This window comes from Lissotriton helveticus, chromosome 5_1 (assembly GCF_964261635.1).
Source record: "Lissotriton helveticus chromosome 5_1, aLisHel1.1, whole genome shotgun sequence".
Classification (NCBI taxonomy): Eukaryota; Metazoa; Chordata; class Amphibia; order Caudata; family Salamandridae; genus Lissotriton; species Lissotriton helveticus.
In genome coordinates, this window is record NC_136065.1 from 47,461,389 (window position 1) to 47,484,815 (window position 23,427).

Sequence of the window (23,427 nt, forward strand, 5' to 3'; positions counted from 1 at the left end):
CTACATAAAAAAACGAGTGAGCATGGGAGGAAGAGCGATGTCGGAGGAGCTGATAGAGTAAGTGACACACACTTGAAGTAGTGACGTGAGGTGCTGGAAAGGAGGACCGGACTTGACTCTTTTATTCCTACATTGACATCTTTGAGCCTGTCAACGGTGATGGGCACACCTTAAAGAGGGAAGGGTTGTGGAACATTGTTTTAAAAAGTACAAAGGTGAATAAGATTAGAGTATATTAAGTGGAATAGGGGCAGCAAGATGCAGAATGTAACTGCACCCCCTTTCTTTCTAATGGAACCTGGCGAACCACTTATTAGGTGAAAAAAATGGAAGAACATTTTTGAAAATTACGCAAGGGTGTGTGGTGCAAATTTGAGTGGTGAGAGGAAACATGCCTTATTGATGCATTGTTTGGGCGGAGAAGGCCAGGAGATTTTAGAGACTCTTCCAGTTATCCCACAAGCAGAACAAAGAGGGTTGAATGAGTATGAGGTATGTGCTAGGCCGTTGGATTTACATTATCTTCCTAAAGTGAGTACCATCATGGAAAGGTATTATTTTGGCTTACGAGAGCAGGGCAAGGAAGAGAGTGTTGAAGAGTACATAACTGCACTAAGAAAGTTGGCATCTAGTTGCAAGTTTGGGGGTTTGGTGGAAGAACGAATTAGGGATCAGTTTGTTTTGAGATGTGTGAGTGATAAAATAAGGGAAGAGTTGTGGCTAAAGGATGAACCTGCTCTAGAAGAAGTGGTAGGTATTGCAAAAAGGGTTGAACACATGTTAAAATGCGTTGGAGAACTGAGCAAGGAAAAAAGGAAGAAAAGCCAAGTAGTTCTTCAACACAAGAAGTGGTGTGTCAGGCTGTAAAGAGAGATGAAGAGAAAAAGAAAAAGAAGTGTGCGAGGGTGAAAAGTTGAAAGGGGAGGTTGAAGGTGGTATTCCTAAAACACAGTCAGGTAAAAATTCACAACACCTTTTCAAGGAACTTGTTATAGATGTGGGAAATATGGGCATATGGCAAATGCGAGAGAGTGTCCTGCTCTTAAGTTCAATTGTAATGTGTGTGGTAGGAAGGGACACATTGGTAGAAATTGCAGAACAAGAGTTGGGAGAGATATGAGGACTGAGACTAAGTTAGTTAGTTTTCAGATTAATGATGGTGTGGTAGAACATCCTTCTGATTTTGTGTTGATTGGGGAAGCAAGTGTGTTGATGAAGTTTGATTCTTGCCACATGTTACTTTCATTTCTAACGAAGTGTTTGAAAATGTGTTTGGAAAGAAAAATACTTTGTGTAAACCTGATATTAGACCAACAGGTTATCAGGAACATCCCATAAAAATAATGGGTTACTTTTTTGACTGCATTGAATATAAAGGGAGGTATGCTGAAGCAAAAATGTATGTGGTAAACAGAGGAGACAACTTGTTAAGTTGGACTCATCAGGCAAGATTGGGTGTGAGTCTCAATCCCAATGCACATCCTGTTATTCAAGTACAGGCTGTAGACAATGGTGAGAACAAGTTCATAAAGAATTTTGAAGAATTGTTCAGTGAAAAACTAGGATGTATAAAGGGCTACAATCACAACATCAAACTGAAGTTGGGTGCGGTGCCTGTTGTTGCTAAAGTAAGGCGCATTTCAATTTGTGTAAAGGATGCTGTGGGTAAAGAGATTGAAAAGTATTTGTCAACTGGGGTCATACAACCAGTAGAAGCTACTGAATGGCTCGCACCAATTGTGGTCGCGAGGAAGCCTAATAATGAGATTCGGCTGTATGTTGACCTCCGCGCTTTAAATAAGGAGGTTATAGTTGACAAGTACCCTTTGCCAAACATAGAGGAGTTGGTTTCTACACTAGATGGAGCATGCTATTTTACCACCTTGGATATGGCTTCGGCCTATCACCAGGTTCCGTTAAAAGAAGAGTGTCAAGAGCTTACTAGTTTTATCACACCAATGGGCGCATTCAAGTTTTTAAGAATGCCTTTTGGGCTGGTTTCGGCAGCCTCGGTATTCCAGAGAATTATGGAAGATCTGTTCAAAGGAATACCGGGGGTAAGATGTTACCAGGACGATGTGCTTATCTCTGGTAAGAATGAGCAAGAACATGATGAGAGAGTTTGTCTGGTGTTGAAGAAAATGATGGATGTTGGATTAACTCTGCGACAGAGCAAGTGCAAGTTTGGTGTCAATGAGCTGGATTATTTGGGCCACCACATTTCAGGGAAGGGCATTTGTCCAAAGAAGGATCTTGTTGAAACAATCGAAAAGTTGAAGGAGCCATGTTCAAAAGAGGAGGTGTCATCATTTTTGGGCATGGCAGAGTTCTATAATAAGTTTGTCAGAAATTTCGCAGATAAGACTGTTAATCTTAGGAAAATCATGTGTAAAGGCTCTGTTTTTAATTGGTCTGAGGAGTGTAGCAGAGAGTTTGATCAGGTGAAGATGGATCTGAGGAATGCACCAAATTTGCAGGCGTTTGTTCCAGGGGATCCGATGTTTATTGTAACTGATGCTAGCAGTAAGGGTCTGGGTGCTTTGTTGTTACAGGTGAGGAGAGGCAAAGAGGTCCTAATAGCTTGTGCTTCGAGGTGCTTGAAGGGGGCGGAGTTGAATTACTCTGTCATAGAGAAAGAGGCGCTAGGTATATATTGGGCTGTGAATAAATTCAGGAAGTTTGTTTGTGGTTCCTCCTTTACCGTAAGATCTGATCACAAGCCACTAAAGGAGGTGTTTGAAAAGAAGGGGTTAGACTCAATCTCAGCGAGAATTAGGAGATGGGTAATTTCTTTGCAGGAGTTTGTGTTCAGGTTTGAGTATATTCCAAGAAAAACTAATGTTTCGGTTGATTGTCTGTCTAGGCTGGTGGATGTTGTAGAGAGTGGTGAGGAAACAGTGGCTGACGATTTGGAGGCTCAGTTAAAGGTGTGTGACGTTACTTTGGGGGCGGTGAAGGAAGATGCTTGGAGAGATGAGCTGAGTAAGGATGAAGATTTAAAGGAAGTCATTAAATTGTTGGAAGCTGGAAAGTCTCGTTCTTTAAAGAAACCTTGGTATTTGATTGCTGATGAGTTGGCAGTGGTGGATGGTTTACTCATGAGAGGTACTAGGCTAGTCCCACCTGTTAATCTCAGGAGTGTTTTGGTGGACATGTCTCATGAGGGACACTTGGGGATCTCAAAAACGAAAGAACGTATACGAATGGACTTCTGGTGGCCTGGTATTGATTTGTTGGTGGAACGCACCGTTAGGGATTGCTCTTCGTGTCAGGCCAGTGATAAAGTTTTGAGGACGAGGTCTTCTCCAATGGTATGCAGGAGATTGCCTAGGTCCCCCTCGGATGAAATTGCAGTTGATATTGTGGGGCCTTTACATGGTGAGCATCAAACTCCATATATGTTGGTTTTATTGGATTTGTATTCTAGGTGGGTCGAGGTTACTTTGGTAAGGGAGATTACAAGTGAGTCTGTTATTTCTTTTTTAGAGTCTGTATTTAAACGCAAGAGTTTCCCGAACTCCACTCTTTCTGACAATGGGCCTCAATTTTGTTCAGGGAAAGTTGAGGAGTATTTCAGTAGGTGTGGCATTATTCACAAGAGGATTTCTTTGTATCATCCTGAGGCAAATGGTGCTTTGGAGAGACTCAACAAAACTTTTAAGGAAAGCATTCAGTTGGCAAGGGTTAACAATTTGGACTGGAGAAAGGAGTTACAGAACAGAATTTCAGCATATCGTTTCTCTCCCCACTCAACTACAGGAAAAACTCCATTTGAGCTTTTCAAGGGTAGAGCTCCTAACACTTGTTTATGTCCTGCTTGGATGGCTGCAGACAAGGGTGTGAAAAATAATGATCTGGGTGCATGGAGAGAAAGGGAATTGAATCTACAAAGGAAAAGGAAAATATATGTAGACAGGAGAAATTCTGCAAAGGATTCTAAATTCATGGTGGGGGAGGTAGTAAAGATCAGGACTCCTGTGGGCTGTCAAAACTGGTCGAAGTTCTCTGTTCCCAGAACCATTGTGAACATTTTCAAAAATGCTGTAAAGACGGAGGATGGTCGTATCTGGAACAATAGTCGTGTTTCTCACTTTGGGGGAAAAGGGAAATGTGATGACTTTGTTGTTGCTCCTGACCCGGGTTCTAATTATTCTCATAAGAGTGTGAGAGTAAGCAGGCCTCCTCTTCACTTGCGTGATTATGTCTAGGTAGTTTCTTCTTTGTTTGTCCTTATCTTTTGTTGCCTATTTTATTGCTGGACATGTAAACCTGTTTGGTGGTAAAGAGGGAGAAGTGTAATGACCTGTCTCCCTGGGTGTTCTGGTTCCATGTTGGAACCTAGAGCTTGGAACCATGTCACACCAATGTTCCTTGTCTTGTAAATTCCATATGTGTCAGTTGCCAGCTGACTGTTGGTTGGGGCTGAATAAATATTACTTGAGAAACACATCCTGTGGAAATCCTACTTTATTACACTAGGTGCAATTTTATGCATGCATCATGTAAGTTGATTTTGCGCACATACACAATTTTCTTTCACAGTCCCTGAGATGGTGCACACTGTTTAGGTCTTGTAATGTTCCAAATGCAGATTCATTTGTTCTGTTTAACCCTGCCTGTCAAATGTTCATTGTGGTGGGAAGTTTTCAATCTCATCATTTTTAACATCATACCGCAATGTTTGTGAATAGCTTGAGTTCAGGGAATTACACTCAAACATTGTTGTCGTAATATTCAAGTGTAAAATATCTCTTGGAATTTGACCTATGAAATTGTGAATAATGGAGTATAAAATCTGCACAAGTAACACATTTGTTGTCCCTGTTTCAGACACTCTCCAGAAGGAAAAAGGTATGTGATATTGCATTGAACAAAGAGTGGGGGAGAACTATATTTTGCTCTATAGAAAGACTATTAGCTAGACTATGTCTCCTATATACAACAACAGAAGTCCTCTATCCAGTGAGTAAGGCAATGCCTACTCTGCACAGCAACACAAAACAAAAAAGGCTCTTTGACGCCAGTTTGAAAATCTTCAGAAATGCCCGCTTTGAAATTCATAACCTATTGTTGTCTGTCAGAGCAGACATATCAAAAGAAATAATGTGAAAATGACAGTAGGGTGTTTAAAAAATAGCTTTAAGGTTTATAAAGTCTGCACATATTGTTTATTACATATCTTAGAAACCTCTTTATAATCTGCATTGAAATTGAATTTACTTCTATTTTACAGACTTCTAACCAATATAGTGCAAGGCAACTGATATGATATACTTCGATATACCATGCCAATGATTGAGGGATTTTAGAAAGATATACTTAATGTAAACATGATGGGTTTGTTTGAAAAGTGTCAAATATATATGGCTTTATGAACAGAAATATTTTATGAATATCACATTTCAGACATTTTGTTTGGCAAAAAGTAATTGAAATATTTTTAAAAACCCTCCCAGATAGCCAATACAACCTTTTCTGGGTTTTCCTTTATCTGTCTAGTTTCAGTGATAGGCAATGTAGAAATCAATTGCACAGCCTCAAAACAAGATTATAATATTCTTCTCTATATATTCTCTGATAGGTGATTTACTAATAAAAGCAGCAAAAGGTAAGTTTATATATTGAGCAAGAATTGATGGATCTTATATAAAAAATTTCTAGTGAACTCATATTAATTTGATTTTGTGTACACAGACCTTCTCCCAATAGAAAAAGGTCTTTCTCTCAATATAGCAATTATGATCTCTTTAGGTGGTATTTTGCTGTTACTTTAACAGCAAAACATCAATCCCAGTTCATTTTTTCAAGCTTGGGAGCAGTTTCTGTGGCATGATAATCAGGAACCTTAGTGGCTTCTTGTCTAAAGCTCTAAAATGTGGAAATCCTTCCATGACTAGATGCCAGTTGCCTGAAGTATATTTTTAGAGAGTTATGGCCCCTGGCTATGTTCAATCATTAAAAATGTGAACTGTTGGTACGTACGTTCTTACCCAAATATCTGTAGAGAAAAAGGACATTATTCAGGGTTTTAAAGCACACAATACTTTTTGGTCATTGTTGATGTACTTATATTTGAAGGAATACATGGATTTTTTAAGGTACATTTCAGAACACACTCAATCAACTTTCCAGGCTCCACCCTGAATTATGCAGCACACCATAGCCCTACAGACAGTAGATTTTTAGCCTTGAGAAAGCCTCAGGCCTGTGTGCCTAAAAGGGCAAAACATGTTGACTTCTTTTCCAATGAGGCTCCAAAATATTTTTGTTAGAACTATGAATGTAAAATGTGCAAATAAACAACTGAAAAAATATAAAAGTCACTAAAATTCACAGAAACAAATTTCTTATGAACTTCAAAGCACAATATGGACATTGTCAAAAGTGTCTACAACTATAGTACCGACTACCCGATATCTTTTTTTTATAATGTACTGTTTTTTGTTTGCTGTTCATGCCATATATAGAGAAGCAGGGAGTGACCCCACTATCCAAGAGACAGGGTATCACAGTTAATAATCAAAGCAAGCTCTCTTGGACCAGATTAAAGAAATATTTTTCTCGAATTTCACTCAACAATATTCCTACTGCCAACTATAAAGACACTTCAGTACCTCGCATTGATCACAAACATTGACCCAGAAAACAATTGTAAAAACACAAATATAGAACCTATAACTGTTATTACAAAAACAATGTATTTTTTTAATTATCAATAGTTCACCATAGAATAAAATTCTCCTTGTTAATATATATGAGAGACAAATGACACGTGAAACATTAAAAACATCATAGGGTAGTTATCCCAACAAGAATCAATAGAATGTCTAGAGGTCCACTGTTCAGTAATTAGGTAGGACCACGAAAGTTCCTTGGATATAACTCTCAACACACATAGCGTTTCGGTGTTAACAAAACAGTTTATACGACCACCTTCATCAGGACACGGTTAATAAGTAGTCTCTCCTATTGTTGACACAGTTTTATTGCACCTATTTAAATACACAAAATTTTAAAAATTATAACTCTATATTGTTACATCAATCATAGTTATATCTGATCAAAAAACAACTTTCAACCTATGCAGACTCTCTTTACAATGCGTGGTCTCTAAGCAAAAAGAACAAGCATTTGTCAAAGTGTTCTCACAATTGTTTATTTTCGGTGTGTGAGAGCTTCCCTTTGGAAAGTGGGAATGGTCCTGGAACTCTGGCAAACATGGGGTTGTGTACATGAAAGGATTTCCCCAAGAGCAAATATATTTTTCTGGTGGAGAAAAAAGGCAACAAATTCTTCATTATGAAAAAGAAGACCAGTTGTTGGGTAAATACTTTTTAATGTAACTAGTGCCTTCATTTACCTTTATTCTTTTCTTCCTCTTGTGACAGGTAATATCTAAACCCAATGTTAGTTGAGCTCTGAAAATTATCTTATCTGCTTGTAGGAAGAGCTAAAGGAAGAATCATAGACCTTGATTCTCCAAAATACAAGAGGTAGCAGAAGTGACATCTTGCCCTTTGACTTCAGTGACTTCAGTGACATCATAGGAATTGTCATCCTTTGGCCACAGTCATCCCAGAAAATGACTTCACATGACCTTTGACCGCATGCTATCACAGAAATTGACATACATATTAAGAACTGCATAATAAGAGCCATATTAGTAGTTAGTAAGGCACAATGCATTTTTCAAGACTCCTACATTTTAACTAGGGTATCAACATGATATTCCAGAGACTCAGTAATCACATGCCCAGATACAGCCTCTCTATGCCTGAAACAGGTATTTACAGTTACAGCCTAAAACACCTAGACACAGCCATATTATGTCCAACCTTTTATTGCTCACTGGTTCTTGCCAGTATTTAATTGTAATTCAGGTGCTACTCCTTCATCGAATGTTCAGTACAACCTAAGCTCCAGCCTTCATTGCTCAAGTCCAACATCCAGAGCCTGTTACATCAACCCCATCCTTTCAGAAGTGGGGAAGCAAACAGTCCACATGTAACAAATAGAATACTGGAGACCATCACGGCCTGATTCACAAAGGTAAAGTTAGACCAAAATGTTAACTTTATTACTTTTCGGTATTCACAAAGGTAAGTTACTACTAGTAACTTAACTAAAAGTAAACTTACTAGTAGTAACTTTTCAACTAGTAACTAGTACTAAAGTTACTAGTAGCAAAGTTAGACCTATGGTCTTAGTTAGACTTTTGGTCAAACTTTATCTTTGTGAATCAAGCCTTAGACCCAGGTCTAAACTTAGACTTCAGGAGTAAATTTAAACTTGAGGTGTATGTAGGAGAGTAGGGTCTGCTTCCTATGGGTACCCCCACTTTTTGCTGTGATTCTCTGGTTTTTCGACTTTAGTATGGCTGTGGCCCTGCTAATCAGGCCCAGAGCATGGCTGTTCTCTCTCTAAATTGATACCATGTACTTTAGGTACATACCTGATTATTTACTGGGTCACCCTTGTGAGCTCCTGTATAGTGTACCATAGGTACCCAGGGCATAGATGCACCCTAGGCCTACCAGGGGCTGCAGCATGTATTGTGCCACCCCTGGTTAGCCTACCAAACTGACACCACAGGTCTGTACTTACAGCCTGGGTAAGGTGGTGTAATCACCCCTTACTTAGATATAGTATACCTATATCTATATTCACTGAAAAAACCATAGGTTATAGACCATATATAGTTAGGAATTAGCATTTAAAAAACCTTTTTTTACTCACACAAAACCATTGAAATTCCATATATAGTTAGTAGTACTAACTATATATCGCGCACCCGCAATCCACTGCTGATCATGTCACATATTACATCATTCATGACATGGTCAGTGACATCACTGATGACATCACTGATGACATCACTGATGACATCTCAAATGACATCACTGATGACAACATCCAGTGACTGTGTATTTCTGTAAAGTTAAAATATGTCTTACATATTGAAGAATGAGTGGATGTAGAAGTGTCTGGATGAAGGATTTAGTAGGTGCATGACTGACTGTATGAGTGAGTGGTTAAATGTGTCTCACTGAGTGCATGGGTTAGTGACTGAACTGTGTTAATTTGTACATCATTATGTTTGTTGTTCTGTAAACTGCTGCATGTGTTGATCAGTAGCTATATGAGGTTATTGATTGGTTGCTCAAGTATTTGTATGGGAGACTGAGTGTGTGTGTGGGTGGCTGGGAGGGTATGACTCTGTGCATTGGTGAGTGAATGGATATCTCAGTGCTACATGTCAAAGTAAGTACATATGTAAAACACAGTACATGTGAGAGTTGGCATATATAAATAACTGTGCATAAGAGCCAGTGAATGTGTGAGTGGCTGTATGGATGATTGTGAACTTGTATCAGGGATTGTAAAAGAGAGTAAATATGTGTTAGTATATGTTTGAATAAGTAAGGTGTGTATAACTGTATAGTTGAGGAAATGGAGGTGTGATTGATTCTTTGCATGACTGACTAGGTGTGTAAGTAACTCCATGGATGAGTGACAGTCTGTGAGTGTCTGTTTACACTGAGTGTATCTAAGGTTATATTAGAGTCTGAAGAGGTTCATCGTATTATCACATGAATGATGTCATCAGTGATGTGATCAGTAATGTCAAATGAGATGTCATCAGTGATGTCATCAGTGATGTCATTTGAGATGTCATCAGTGATGTCATCAGTGATGTCATTTGAGATGTCATCAGTGATGTCATCGGTGATGTCATTTGAGATGTCATCAGTGATGTCATCAGTGATGTCACTGACCATGTCATGAATGATGTAATATGTGACATGATCAGTAGTGGATTGCGGGTGCGCGATATATAGTTAGTACTACTAACTATATATGGAATTTCAATGGTTTTGTGTGAGTAAAAAAAGGTTTTATAAATGCTAATTCCTAACTATATATGGTCTATAACCTATGGTTTTTTCAGTGAATTTTCAAGGTTTTGTAAATGCTAATTCCTAACTATATATGGTCTATAACCTATGGTTTTTTCAGTGAATTTCAATGGTTTTTTAATAGCAAATATCATAAGCTGCCGAATGTCAAGTACGTGGTAAGAAAAAACATTTTCGTGTTTATGCACACTGATCTGCTTTGAATGCTGCCCCCCCCTCATTTCTATTAGGAGTACTCTCTCTTTGCAGATAGTGAAGGGTAGTTAACGCAGGCCTTTGCCCCCGTTGTAATCCGTCGTGCCTGCTTCTCTCTCCATTTGATTGATTGTTATCCAAGCATTTACTGTTTTAGAATTGGTTCTCTTTGGTTGATTCTCTATTTACAAACAAGCACAGAGTCGCAATACTCTGTTTAGTCTTTGCAGATAGCGAAAAATCATGTAAAAAAACAAAAGGAATCGAGCAAAATCAGTAGGCCACTAATAGGATCTCTTTTTGACCTCGCTAAAATAGAAACATTAGGAACAACCCCTCATGACAAATACGAAACTAGTGAGATGAACTGAACTCCACACCATGATGGCTGCAAGACAGCTCGGCTCCGCCCCCCACCCCGCCCAAAATAACGATAAACTCTATGCAAATATATACAACACACCAGCAAAGTAACAGGGTAAAACATTTTATTAAACAACTATTTACATAACTATTTTAAACTTTTTGTTGCCCGATCCGGCTAGCTCAATCGATCGAGCATGAAACTCATGCACTCTGATGATTCAAAGTTTTGAAGAGTGCTTGTAACACTGTCTGAAGCCTATTTGCACTTGCTTCATCTTCACTATTCTAAAAGTAAGTGGGGGCTGTTTGAGTACGTTACTGCATTTGTAAACAATGTGATGCGGTGCCACCCTGAACCGCTTAACGGAGGCCCCCGAGGGACGGTGTGATGGCGCGGACTCGGAGGGGGCGCTTGGCTCCGGCCCCCTCCCCAAGTCGTGTTCTCCTGGTGTGGCCTGAGATCGCCCCCGACATAGGTGGCCGGCTCCCGGGATCAAGCGGAACTTTTTGCCTTTTGGTAACTCTTCCATTCTTGACCTTGTCCCACAATCCGTTTCACCTAAAGACACGCTGTAGTGGGGCGCCCCTTTACCATTTCAGTTGCCATTCCGCCCGCTTTTGCTACACTGTGCCTCTTCCGCTATTCAGCTGTTTACCGCCCGCTCTTTCGACTACAACGTCTCGCTCACCATGTAGTTGAGTTGCTCCCGCTCTTGCGGTGCAGCGATAGGCGGCTGCCACAGGACTCTCAAAATGGCGGCCGGCTCTTCAGATTTGGGCGTGGTCCACTAAAATGGCCCTGCGACACCTTGGAACTCGGACGCTTGTCTGCTAGAGCTTGGGCTCCATTCTCGAAAGCGTCCCCTCAGCCTTGAAGATTCTACAAAAGTCTTGGGGGCCCCCGACTCCCGCAGGCTTCTGGTGGGGAGCGGCTAGCATGATTGCTCGTGGAATGGCCACGACGGAGCTACGAAATGCTGGTGCTCTCATGCTAACGCCAGCTTCAGTCTGAAACATCCAGAAACTCTGTAGACTACCAATTCGATCAGTTCCGGTAGCGCCCCAACGTGACCCGGTAGAGAAGAACTTGCCCTCCCCTCTTTGACTGATGGTTCTTGTTGCCTGTCCCTTCTGTTGTCATTTAACAGAACTATTTAGCCTGCTGAAAGGGGTTGTGTTCCGACCGCTGGTTGGTAGAGACATTTTGACTATATTCTGGACCTGCGTTGTCGCGTAATGCGTCATATGACGCGCCGCGTTAGCGCATCCGGAAGTGATCCGGGGCGCGGCGCGCAGCGCGTAACGTAAGCATAACAGATCATGTAACTTGTTAATAAAACTTTTCATTGGTTCATTTTACTTTTCTTATTCTAATGATGAAAGGCTTGGTCATATGACCTAAAAATTACGCTTTTTATTACTTTCGAACATTATTTTTTCTTAAACATATGTTATAATGTTCCAGGCTAATGTACTTTCCCGGAAAATTTACAACTGTCCTGCAAGTAAAATATATTCCTTTTTCGAGAAAAAGGGCGTTTCTTCGTCCCATGACGGAGCCGTTGAGCAAAAGAGGGTCGGCCTGCTGTCTTAGTCGCCGATACGCCAGAATATCAGATTCTTATCGATCACTTTATGTTGCAGGAGTAGAAAACACAACAACCCTTGACCATTTATCTTTACTGCGTTCCTGCGTATTATACCTTTTACCCTTCATGTAATTCGAATGCTTTATTTCACTTGCCTTTTACTGATTCTAAAACAGTGACTATTATTAAAAACTTTACCAATGTAAATACTACTACCATGTTTTCTTTTAAAAACCTTTATTGTGAAAATGTCAGTATACAAATACGGGCCTATAACCACGTGGGCCGGCCACGGAGCAAACTGTAATCGTATATGATGAGTAGACATTTACACTGTAGAGGAACGTAACGGGCGGGCCATTAGGTTGCAAGAACTAAGGTGTCTAACAGTTGCGGAATCGGTGGACGTACATTTTATAATTAAAATACGACAGGGCCAGTTACAATAAAATTATCTAGATATACATTTGCGGGCAAGTACCATGGGTGACGTTAATTCGAACTTTCAATAGTACAGTAATCAATAACACATCAGAACTTAATATCAATAGGGATGTCGAAATATTTAATCAATTCTCGTCCCCGCCCGCCATGTGCTTCAAAACTGCATACGTATCTCGTGATTTCAATGTTCTGCAACCAGTACACAACAAGGAGTTACGATTCCCATTTATTCTGGCGCCATTTTGGGCGAGGACGGGCAGGTCCAAGATATAGTCAAAATGTCTCTACCAACCATCGACTATGATGATGTTCATATGCTGTATTTATTAGAGTAACACTCATCTGTCCACATGAAATTAATTTGCCACAATCTAAACATGTCATTTTAATCTTTCCAAAGTTCTTCTAAATATTTGGGACCGTTTCCCTTGCCTCTGATGCTGTCAGTGCCAGTTCTTTGATGAATGTACTGGCAGGTCGGGGGTTCTCCTCCAAATCTCTCTTTTATGCAGCACTATAATTAATCGGTGCCACCACTCCATATGACGATGCATGGTATAGTTACCATAACTATATTTTTTTTCGGTTCCTCTGGAGAGTACATCGTGGCAGATGAAGCGTGTAACGTACCGGGAATTTACCTTTTTTGCATGTAGAGGAAAGGAAAAAAAATTTGAGCGTCCGAGTTCTAAGGTGTCCCAGGGCCATTTTAGTGGACCAGGCCCAAATCCAAAGGACAGGCCGCCATTTTGAGAGTCCTGTTGCAGCCGCCTGTCGCTGTAGCATCAAGAGCGGCCGAAACTCAGCTGAATGGCAACTGAAACGATAAAGGGGCGCCCCACTACAGCAGACGAGCCTCCACCTGGGAAGGCCCGTTCACGTCGCCTCCCCCCCCCCTTCGGGCACCCCACGCCGTTATTCGGAGCAGGATTGTAGGATGGCCACACCAATGCGGCAACTTGCTAGACACCACCTCGGTGCCAACCGAATCTCAGCGCCTTGTGGTGTCTTCTATTCAGAAAATATTGTTGTGCTGCCTTCGACCTATTCGCCGCAAGTGCGCACGCAACTCAGCTGCATAGCTTGCTAGACACCACCTCGGTGCCATCCGGATCTTGGCGCGTTGCGCTGCCTTTGGCCCCATTCGCACATCGGTCCGCTACTGATGCCACCTCACAGGCCAACGGGGCACCCCACGCCCACTTTCAGCATTGTAGGATGGCCACACCAGTGCGGCAACTTGCTAGACACCACCTCGGTGCCATCCGGATCTTGGCGCGTTGTGCTGCCTTCGGCCTATTGGCACATCAGTCCGCTACTGACGCGAACTCACAGGCCAACGAGGCGCCCCACGCCGACTTTCAGCATTATAGGATGGCCACACCAGTGCGGCAACTTGCTAGACACCACCTCGGTGCCATCCGGATCTTGGCGCGTAGTGAAGCTGCAGCAGCTGCAAATAAGCTTCAGACAGTGTTACAACCGCTGCTCAGAACTCTCAACTATGACACCACCTTGGTGCCATCCGGATCTTGGCGCGTTGCGCTGCCTTTGGCCCCATTCGCACATCGGTCCGCTACTGACGCCACCTCACAGGCCAACGGGGCTCCCCACGCCCACTTTCAGCATTGTACGATGGCCACACCAGTGCGGCAACTTGCTAGACACCACCTCGGTGCCATCCGGATCTTGGCGCGTTGTGCTGCCTTCGGCCTATTCGCACATCGGTCCGCTACTGACGCTGCCTCACGTGCCAACGGATTTTCTACGCTTTTTATACCCTATGCCGAATAACAGGTCATGTGACTTGTTTATAAAACTTTTCATTGGTTCATTTTACTTTTGGTTTCCTAATGATGGAAGGCTTGATCATCTGACCTAAAAATAACACTTTTCATTGGATGAAAACTTTTTTTTTTCCCAAACGATGAAAGCCCCACCTTGTTTCTGGATGTTTCAGACTGAAGCTGGCGTCAGCATGAAAGCACCACCATCTCGTGGCTCCGTCGTGGTCATTCCGCGAGCAATCATGGCAGCCGCTCCCCACCGGAAGCCTGCAGGAGTCGGGGGCCCCCAAGACTTTTGTACAATCCTCAAGGCTGAGGGAACGCTTTCGAGAATGGGGTCCAAGACCTAGCAGACTAGCGTCCGATTTCCAAGGTGTCCCAGGGCCATTTCAGTGGACCAGGCCCAAAAAGGAAAGAGCCTGCCGCCATTTTGAGAGTCCTGTGGCAGCCGCCTATCGCTGCACCGCAAGAGTGGGCGCAACTCAGCTGAATGGCGGATTTTGACACAGTGGACCAAAAGCGGACGGAATGGCAACTGAAACGGTAAAGGGGCGCCCCACTACAGCAGACGAGCCTCCACCTGGGGAGGCCCGTTCACGCCGCCTCACCCCCCCCCCGGGGCGCCCCACGCCGTTATTCGGAGGGCGGCAACTTACTGGACATCACCTTGGTGCCATCGTTCTGCTGCCTTGGAACTATTCGCACAACAGACCGCTACTGATGACCCACCCCCCGCGACGCCCCACGCCGGATACCGAAATCAGTGCGGCACCCAGGCAACATCACCTGGGTGCCGTCCAGAAATCTGGACGTTGTGCTGCGTTGGGACTATTCACACAACCGACCGCTACTTCCTTCTTTTTCCCTAAAAATGTTTAAATGTTTTTACTGTTTTTGTTTTGTTGTATATATTTATAAGTTATTAAAGTTTTATAATCCTACTACTTTGTTGGAGTGCTATATATTTTTAATGTGACACATAATTGTAAAAACTTTGATGTACAAAGAGGCATCCCTGGAATCTTCCGCTTCAGGCTCGGTCCCCTCCCCAATCACAATACAGAATGGTTTTCAGATAGTAGGAACGCGTGTGGTGTGACGGATCTCATCGGGTGTGGGCCTTGATCTACTATAACTCCTTTGAAGAGGGGTGATTCTTTACAGCTGGGGCCATAAACTACATCTGCAGGGCTAGCTGATAGCCTGGGACCGGCCTGGACAATCGGACACAGAGGAAGAGGAGTGTCAGGGGGTGTGGTAGTGAATAGGGCGAAAGGGAGGTGTCGGACAGGCACAGGGTGTGATTCTCAGGGAAGAGCAGCGCAGATGGGGGGAGGTTTATTGCCCATGCGTAAGACAGAGAGCGGGGGTGACCAGTGCCTGGGGGAGATGCTTGCGAGGGTAGGGAGCCATGCTAAGGATCGACAGCGTGCAGAGAGTGGGTCTGGTCAAGGCATCTAAAATGGCTGCCGTGCACGACAAAAGTGTGGCATTTGAAAAAAGGCAAGATGGCGCAGACAATGTTTATCCACACTTCCTGATTTCCTTCGAATCGAACGTTAACAGACGTTATCTCTACCACACTACCGGTCCCCCTGGGCTTAAACGCCGAGATGGTAGGGACTGCATCCCGTGGAGATAGGCCGAGACGTCACTCAGCAGAAAAAAAAGAAAAAAAAAAGTCTATAAACATACAATAAGTTAAAAGTCAATCATTCTTGTTTCCTTGTAGTACGCTCCCCAGGCCCGCGGGGCCCTTTTAAAACCTCCACATCAAACCTAGGGGGTCAGGGAGGATCTACTATGCCCCCTTATGGTCATTTGCCCCTTCGCTTTGGCCTCCTCTTGTCTCTCGATCCTACCGAGAGACAAGATGGCGGCCACTATGGACTGTTTGGAATGTTTACAGACGCCGGAGAACCAATCAGCTTCGCTTCACAAAGCTCCGTAACGCGAAAAGTACGCGAAGCGGAGCGCTGCCCGGTCCGCTGTCACAGATATATATCTTTTTTTGAACGTTAATTTCTCAAAATCCACTGGAGCACATATATTGAGACATAGCAAAGGCACATCGGGCTACCAGTACCTACAATTTTGCCAAGTTTCGTGCAAATCCATTCAGCCGTTCGATTATTATTATTATTATTTTTTTTGCCCCGCGGGGCCCTTTTAAAACCTCCACATCAAACCTAGGGGGTCAGGGAGGATCTACTATGCCCCCTTATGGTCATTTGCCCCTTCGCTTTGGCCTCCTCTTGTCTCTCGATCCTACCGAGAGACAAGATGGCGGCCGCTACGGACTGTTTGGAATGTTTACAGACGCCGGAGAACCAATCAGCTTCGCTTCACAAAGCTCCGTAACGCGAAAAGTACGCGAACCGGAGCGCTGCCCGGTCCGCTGTTACAGATATATATCTTTATTTGAACGTTAATTTCTCAAAATCCACTGGAGCACATATATTGAGACCTAGCAAAGGCACATCGGGCTACCAGTCCCTACAATTTTGCCAAGTTTCGTGCAAAACCATTCAGCCGTTCGGGCTAAAAGTGAGGCCAACCGCCCTATGGAAATTAACATTGGAAAAACGCGTTTTGGGACCCCCCTTTTTTCTCGGCCCCCCCTTGACGAACCCCCCCAAATTTCCAGGGGCTGCTCAGAAACAAAATGTTCCATTTTCCTGAAAATTTCTGCCAATTCCGTCCACAAACGCCAAAGTTATTAGACATAGAATTTTCAAAAATCCCATAGAGAAAAAATCCTAACTATATATACCTACTGGCTACCGCCAGTAGGTAATATACATATAGACACATATTAACCTATAAGTCATTCTTATGGCAGGCCTTGACAATCCTGGAGGCAGAGTGCTTGGTTTTGTGTGAGAGGGTGCCCTAGCATGAGTTGAGCCCCTCTGCAGCTTTCAGAACCATCTCCTTATAGCTGTTCTATGATATAGCCATACCATATACTCTTCAGTGCATTATAACCCTTGCGGTTAATGCTAACTTTGGTTTGGCTTTATCAAAACATGTCGTATAAGGTGTCAAACACTTTGAAATTCTACCCCCCTGCCAGTTCTGGCGGCGGGGATAGCATTTCACCCTTCTAGAGGGAGAAGCCATGTAGTTACTGGTTTACCCGGTTAAAGTTAAACAGAGCCTCAGCATCACAAAATGGATGCTGCTGCCAAAGACACAAGTCTGCCCTCCAGCTGCTGGACGAAACTCCGGCAGGGGAGGCCTGGACAATAGGTTTCTTGTCCAGAGAGGTGTTAGCTCCTCCCCAGACAGGCTTTAGTGTATTGGGGCAGGGTGGGTTGCATTCAGTGAATGCTTTTCAGACACTGCCCGGGGCAAACAAGGTGCTCCATGCATTTCCCAGTTCAAACCGGTTGCTAGGGCACTCAGCCCCAGCTCTGGCATGAAACTGGACAAAGGGGAAGGGGTGTAACCACCCCGTCCCCAGGTCCGCCCATAGGAGGGACCTTGGAGTTAGTCCTACCCCTAAACCTGCTATAAGTATAGAACACCAGTCCCTAGGACTCTAGATTACCCTGGACGAAACTCTGCAACATATATCCTGGACCTTCGACATTCAATATCGACTGGAAGACAGAAGAAATCTCCCTTGTGGTCAAGGAGTGACCACCCTGTTCAAACAGGCACCAACTGCATCTTTGCCGGTCTGCATTTTCGAGGCTCCCGCTGGATCCCGAAGAATCAGGTCATGGACTTCCAGACATCTCTCACGCGTGCTCCCAGCAAAGCTGAGACCTGTGGTGGACACGAGAGACGTGGGACCGGAACTCCAGGAAAACCAGCATATTGCAACCTGCGCCTACTTCCCGAGGTATCCCGAAGTTGTGCATTGGGGTGCTTGAAGCCCCCGCCTGAGCAACTTTTGCACTGAAGCTCAGAGGCCCACACTCCACGAGTGTCCCGTGGACCCGCTGTGTGCATTTCAGCTTGACGCGTCTTCGCAGTTCCTAGTCCGTTGGCTAGTGAGATAACCAGGAAGACCTATCTTGAAACTACTTTGCTTTCTTGGTTGCTCCAGGCTTTCTCCAGCTTCCCTGCAAAGGAGATGCGCCCCAGACCTTGCTGGTCTGCACCGAAGCCAATCTTGACCTCTTGCGTGGATTGCGTTTCCCAAGGCTTGTTGGGTCCAATCCGGATACCAACACCGCAGTCAACTAGATCCTTTGTGGTACATCTCGAATACAGCTCCTGGTCATCGTCAACACCTCCTGGTCCTCAGGGCTGAAGAGACAAACTTCACCTTTTCACCTGAAATCACCCGACATCTGGTGGCATCTTCCTATCGCCGCCCTGGTCACTGGCTAGTTATGTTATGTTATGTTAGGGGGAGTCTTGTAGAGTGCTCAGCTACTCGGGCAGAGTGTCCCGGCGCTGTCAGACCTGTCGGGCCACAAAGACCAGAAATCGCAGAAAGCTACTGACCAAACAACCAAGTTTTGAGCTCCTTCCTGAAGGAGAGCAGGTTATCTAACTTCCTCAGAGACAGAGGCAGTTTGTTCCACCATTAGGGTGCCAGAAGTTTGAAAGAGTGTCCCCCAATGCGCGCTCGTCTGATGGCCGGGACAGTAGCCAACGCTAAGGAGGCGGAACGTAGGGATCTGGAAGGATGGTAGAAGAAAATTATTTTCCTTAAATAGAAAGCACCAGTGCCATGAAGAGCTTTAAATGCCAAGGTAAGAGTATTAAAAAGGATGCGATTACGCACTGGCAGCCAATGGAGTGAGTTTAAAAGCACCGAAGTTTTGGACCTACGACTGAGGCCAAAGATTGCTTGCGCTGCTGCATTTTGGACAGTCTGCAGTCGGGTGAGGAGATACTCCGGGAGGCCTAAATATAAAACATTGGCATAATCCAGCCGTGACCCGATCAAGGCCTGTACCGTGATCCTCCTATGGGCAGTGACAGGAAGGGAAGGAATTTCCTAAGAATTTTTAGCAGGCCAAAACATTGTCCCACTAAATCCAAGATCTGGGGTTTAAGAGTGAGCCCATTGTCCACTTTCACACCCAGGTTTTTTGCCATGGAGGTGGCAGCTGATGGAGGGAACATATCAGCAGGCCACCAGGATTTCCAGTCGGCGTCCGGGGGGCAGTCAAAAAAGAGAACCTCTGATTTGTCAGAGTTGCACTATAGTTGATTCGATTGGCACCAAGCGAAAACGGCCACGAGGCAGCTCTTGATGTTGTCGCCGTTAAAAGCAGTGTTTTTATTACAAGTAAAGAGAAGCTGCGTGTCATCAGCATATGACACAATCTGGGCTCCAAAAGACTCAACCAGTGCTGCCAAGGAGGACATATATATATTAAAAGGAGTAGGACTCAGAATTGATCCTTGAGGGACTCCCACTTCCAGAGGTGGAACCGGGGCTGAGAATGGAGGGGCCCAGATTGCTTGTTGGCGGTCAGATAGAAAAGACACAAACCAACTGAATACCGCCCCTCTCAGACCAATCTCCTGGAGTCTTAGAAGTAGACGGCTGTGAGGGACGGTATCGAACGCCGCCGATAGGTTGAGCAGGACCAGCATCGCCTTCCCTCCATTGTCCAGAACCTCCTTAATAGACTCAGTAACCTCCAGCAGCGCCGTTTCCGTACTCATAACTCCACACCAGGTATATATGAAAATAGTCTTTGTATTAAAAAGGACACATAGGAACACATACTTTACAGGGTGCCAGGGCACTGGCAGGATTTACGAGGGAATATATACAGGGCAGGGCCATTGGACCACTGCCAGGAATATGCACATGATGGAGCTGGCATTAGAACAGATAACAAACTGGGAGCTTCCTCGAACTAGGACTAGAACACCTAGTCACCAGGAGCTTGGCATTAGAATACGTCACGCCCCGGGGTTTCATAGGACTAGCAATAGAACTCACTCTAACCAGTGTCAACATACATGAGGCAAGGATAGTCAGGAGGGAAGGATTGACATGGAATATAACACCACAGACGTACCTGTAGGAAGGAAACACAGAATGACTCTCAAGGAGCACAGTTAACATTTAGCTAATACTGTCACAGGCCAAGGGGCCGTTCTGGGGCGAGGCGCCCAAAAGTCTCAATGTTCAGGACCAGCTGTAAGTAGCCAACAATAAACCTAAACGTGGCAGCTGCCCACGAAGTGCTGGACAGCCGTAGATGATGGGGGCATCACGTTGGAGCTTCGCCGGCTCGGGGACAAAGGTGCTGGGACTGCGCCAAATGGGCAAGGGCCACGTGGGAGCCATCTCGGGGCTCGAGAACAAGATGGTGGGCGGAGCCCTGCAGGCTCATAGGGACAGGGGCCAGGGATGAGCCTCTCGGGCTCGAGGAACAAAGAACCACGGTGGAGCCTCTCGGGCTCAGAGAACAAAAGGGGTCACGGTGGAGCCTCTCGGGCTAGAGGAACAAGGTTGGGGCAGGCGGGGTCCCCCCTCAGGGGACCCGGCATCACTGGGGGCCCCACGGGCCTCAGGGCACGACTGGGGACTCACACGGGGGGAGGGGCGAGCACCGATAATGTGCCCGACGCCCCTCCTCCCCTTCGCGCATTGCAGCACTCACCGGACTGGGGGCGCCGGTCTCCGCTGCTGCGCAGGCTTCTCGTTGCTCCCCGGGGCCCTCCCTCACTCTCGGGAACCCCGGGGGGGTGTTGGCAGTTTCTCGGGGCAGGGCAGGAGCGCGGAGTAGGCTCCCGCGGCTCCTGCCTCCACGCACTCCATCGGCCGGCCTCCCTCTTCTCCTCGGGCCGGCGGCCAATCACGGCGCGGCCTGGGGACATCACGTGACAGGGGAATCCCGGGCCGGCGACCAATACCAGCACGGCCCGGGGATGACGTCACGAGGGTCCCGGGCGGCGGCGGTGAGCTCGGAGAAAATGACGAGGGGTCGGCTCCCTCGTAGGATGAACCAGCGGTAGGGAATAAAGCGAGGTAGGCACTCGCTAAGTCTCAGGCACATCCTCAGAACAGGGCAAAGGCCGGGTTGGCACCGGCTGGATGCAGGCGGCGCTCCCAGCGCCAGTAACACGGAGGACGCGCTCCAAGCGCTAGGAAGCAAGAACCAGCGCTTCCACGGTGCCAGGGAGGAGAGACAGCGCTCCCAAGCGCTAGGGGTCGGAGGGAAAGCGCTCCAAAGCGCTAGATGAAGGATAGCAAAGTCCATGGGAGAGTCCAGGACCTCAGGGGGAGCACAGCAGCTCCTAGGAGGGGCAGAGGGCCAACAGCAGTTCAGGAGCAGGGCAGGGCATAGGGAGGCCAGCCAACCCTGAGCCCACGCATCCGCATGCCCCTGGCAGCGTTCCAGTCAGGACAAGCAGGAAAGAGAGAGAGAAGAGGGCACACCCTCCTTTTATACATGAGACCCCTTTGTCTCAAAAGGGGCAGGCAGGGTGAGAACCAGCTAGAACTGGTTATCAGGAATTTCTTGTTACTGGCCAGGTTAGGACACCAGACGCACCCCAGGTGGGTGGAGCCAGCATTGTGGGAAGACAGCCCAGACCCATACAGGATACAGGCCCAGCCCCTCCCTCACTTCAGCCAATCACGCGCCAGTAGGCTTACTGCACACACACACCGATGTCTAGAAGTGGCACTTCTCTTTTAGACACACACACGTCGCATACGTCATCTTACAGCATTCCATCACACGAGTTCATACATACCAGACTCGAGCCTGTACCCCTCACGCACCAGGAACTATCAGGGGCACACCCATTCCCCATGCATTCCTATGGGAGGCCAGTCTCTCTCACCACACACACACTCAGAAGGGGGCTCACCATTCCCAGGTCACATATACCAAGCACACGACCTCAGGGGGGGACCTGCCAGAAGGGCCACGTCCAACACATGCCCCTCCCAGCCCAAACGCAAGGTAGACCAATCACTACCGTGATGGACTTCCCTGCTGCAGGGCGATAGAACATGGACGGGGCCCGTGCTGCCGAGCCACCCTCCAGTTCGACGCCACATGGACCGATAGACACACACAGACTAAAAATTAAAAAAAACAAAAATAATAAAGACATAGGCCCAACCAGGCTACCCCACTGGCACGCCTTAGTTGTCCGTGACTAGGACCAGGCCCTAGGCCACCCAGATACCACTGGTCCATACCAACCCGGAGTGGGGGGTGGTAACCCCTGGCCCCCGAAAGCCATTCTCCACTCCCTTTCTTCGTGTAGTACCACTTTACCATTTTATCTTCCACCCAGGGTCCGCACCCTCAGGCTGGCCAGAGGTCACGGGCAAGAGTGCCCCACCCTACCTCTACTTCTGAAGTTCCGCGCTCTCCCAGGAGAAGCACCCTCAGAACACGATCTCCTACCAGTTTCAGAACTTCCTCCCTCCACTGGTCTACCACCTGGGAACTAAGTTCACCGGATGTCCAGGAGTCAGACTCCTTCTGACCCCTGTCCAGTTCCGCACCTAACATTCATTCAGCAAGATGAGCCGCGGCAGCGCTAGCAGGCCCAGTGTTCAGCTCTCCCCAAGGCAAGCCTCGGCAGCGCCAGCAGGTCTTCCTTGTCCGGGATACAACTTAACATACATTCAACAAAATGAGCCGCGGCAGTGCCAGCAGGTCTCAGTGTTCAGCTCTCCCCAAGGCAAGCCGCGGCAGCGCCAGCAGGTCTTCCTTGTCCGGGATACAGCTAAACATACATACAAACAAGATGAGCCGCGGCAGCGCCAGCAGGTCTCAGTGTTCAGCTCTCCCCAAGGCAAGCCGCGGCAGCGCCAGCAGGTCTTCCTTGTTCGGGATACAACTAAACATACATACAAACAAGATGAGCCGCGGCAGCGCCAGCAGGTCTCAGTGTTCAGCTCTCCCCAAGGCAAGCCGCGGCAGCGCCAGCAGGTCTTCCTTGTCCGGGATACAACTAAACATACATACAAACAAGATGAGCCGCGGCAGCGCCAGCAGGTCTCAGTGTTCAGCTCTCCCCAAGGCAAGCCGCGGCAGCGCCAGCAGGTCTTCCTTGTCCGGGATACAACTTCACACACATTCAACAAGGGAGATACCTGACGCATAAAACACATTCAGCGGTGTACGGAACACATGATGCATCAACCACATTCAGCGGGGTAGGTAGGATACAATTATC

At 46.0% G+C, this 23,427-nt stretch overlaps 1 protein-coding gene across 1 annotated transcript in view; it reads left to right on the forward strand.

Annotated features, from left to right (window-relative positions):
- Nucleotides 1–23,427, forward strand: part of LOC144754115 (butyrophilin subfamily 1 member A1-like) — a 588,580-nt gene that overhangs the window by 439,739 nt on the left and 125,414 nt on the right. The window contains exon 15 of the mRNA XM_078641681.1: nucleotides 5,582–5,608. Within this exon, the coding sequence (XP_078497807.1) occupies nucleotides 5,582–5,608 (27 nt within the window). The remainder of the gene's footprint in view (nucleotides 1–5,581; nucleotides 5,609–23,427) is intronic.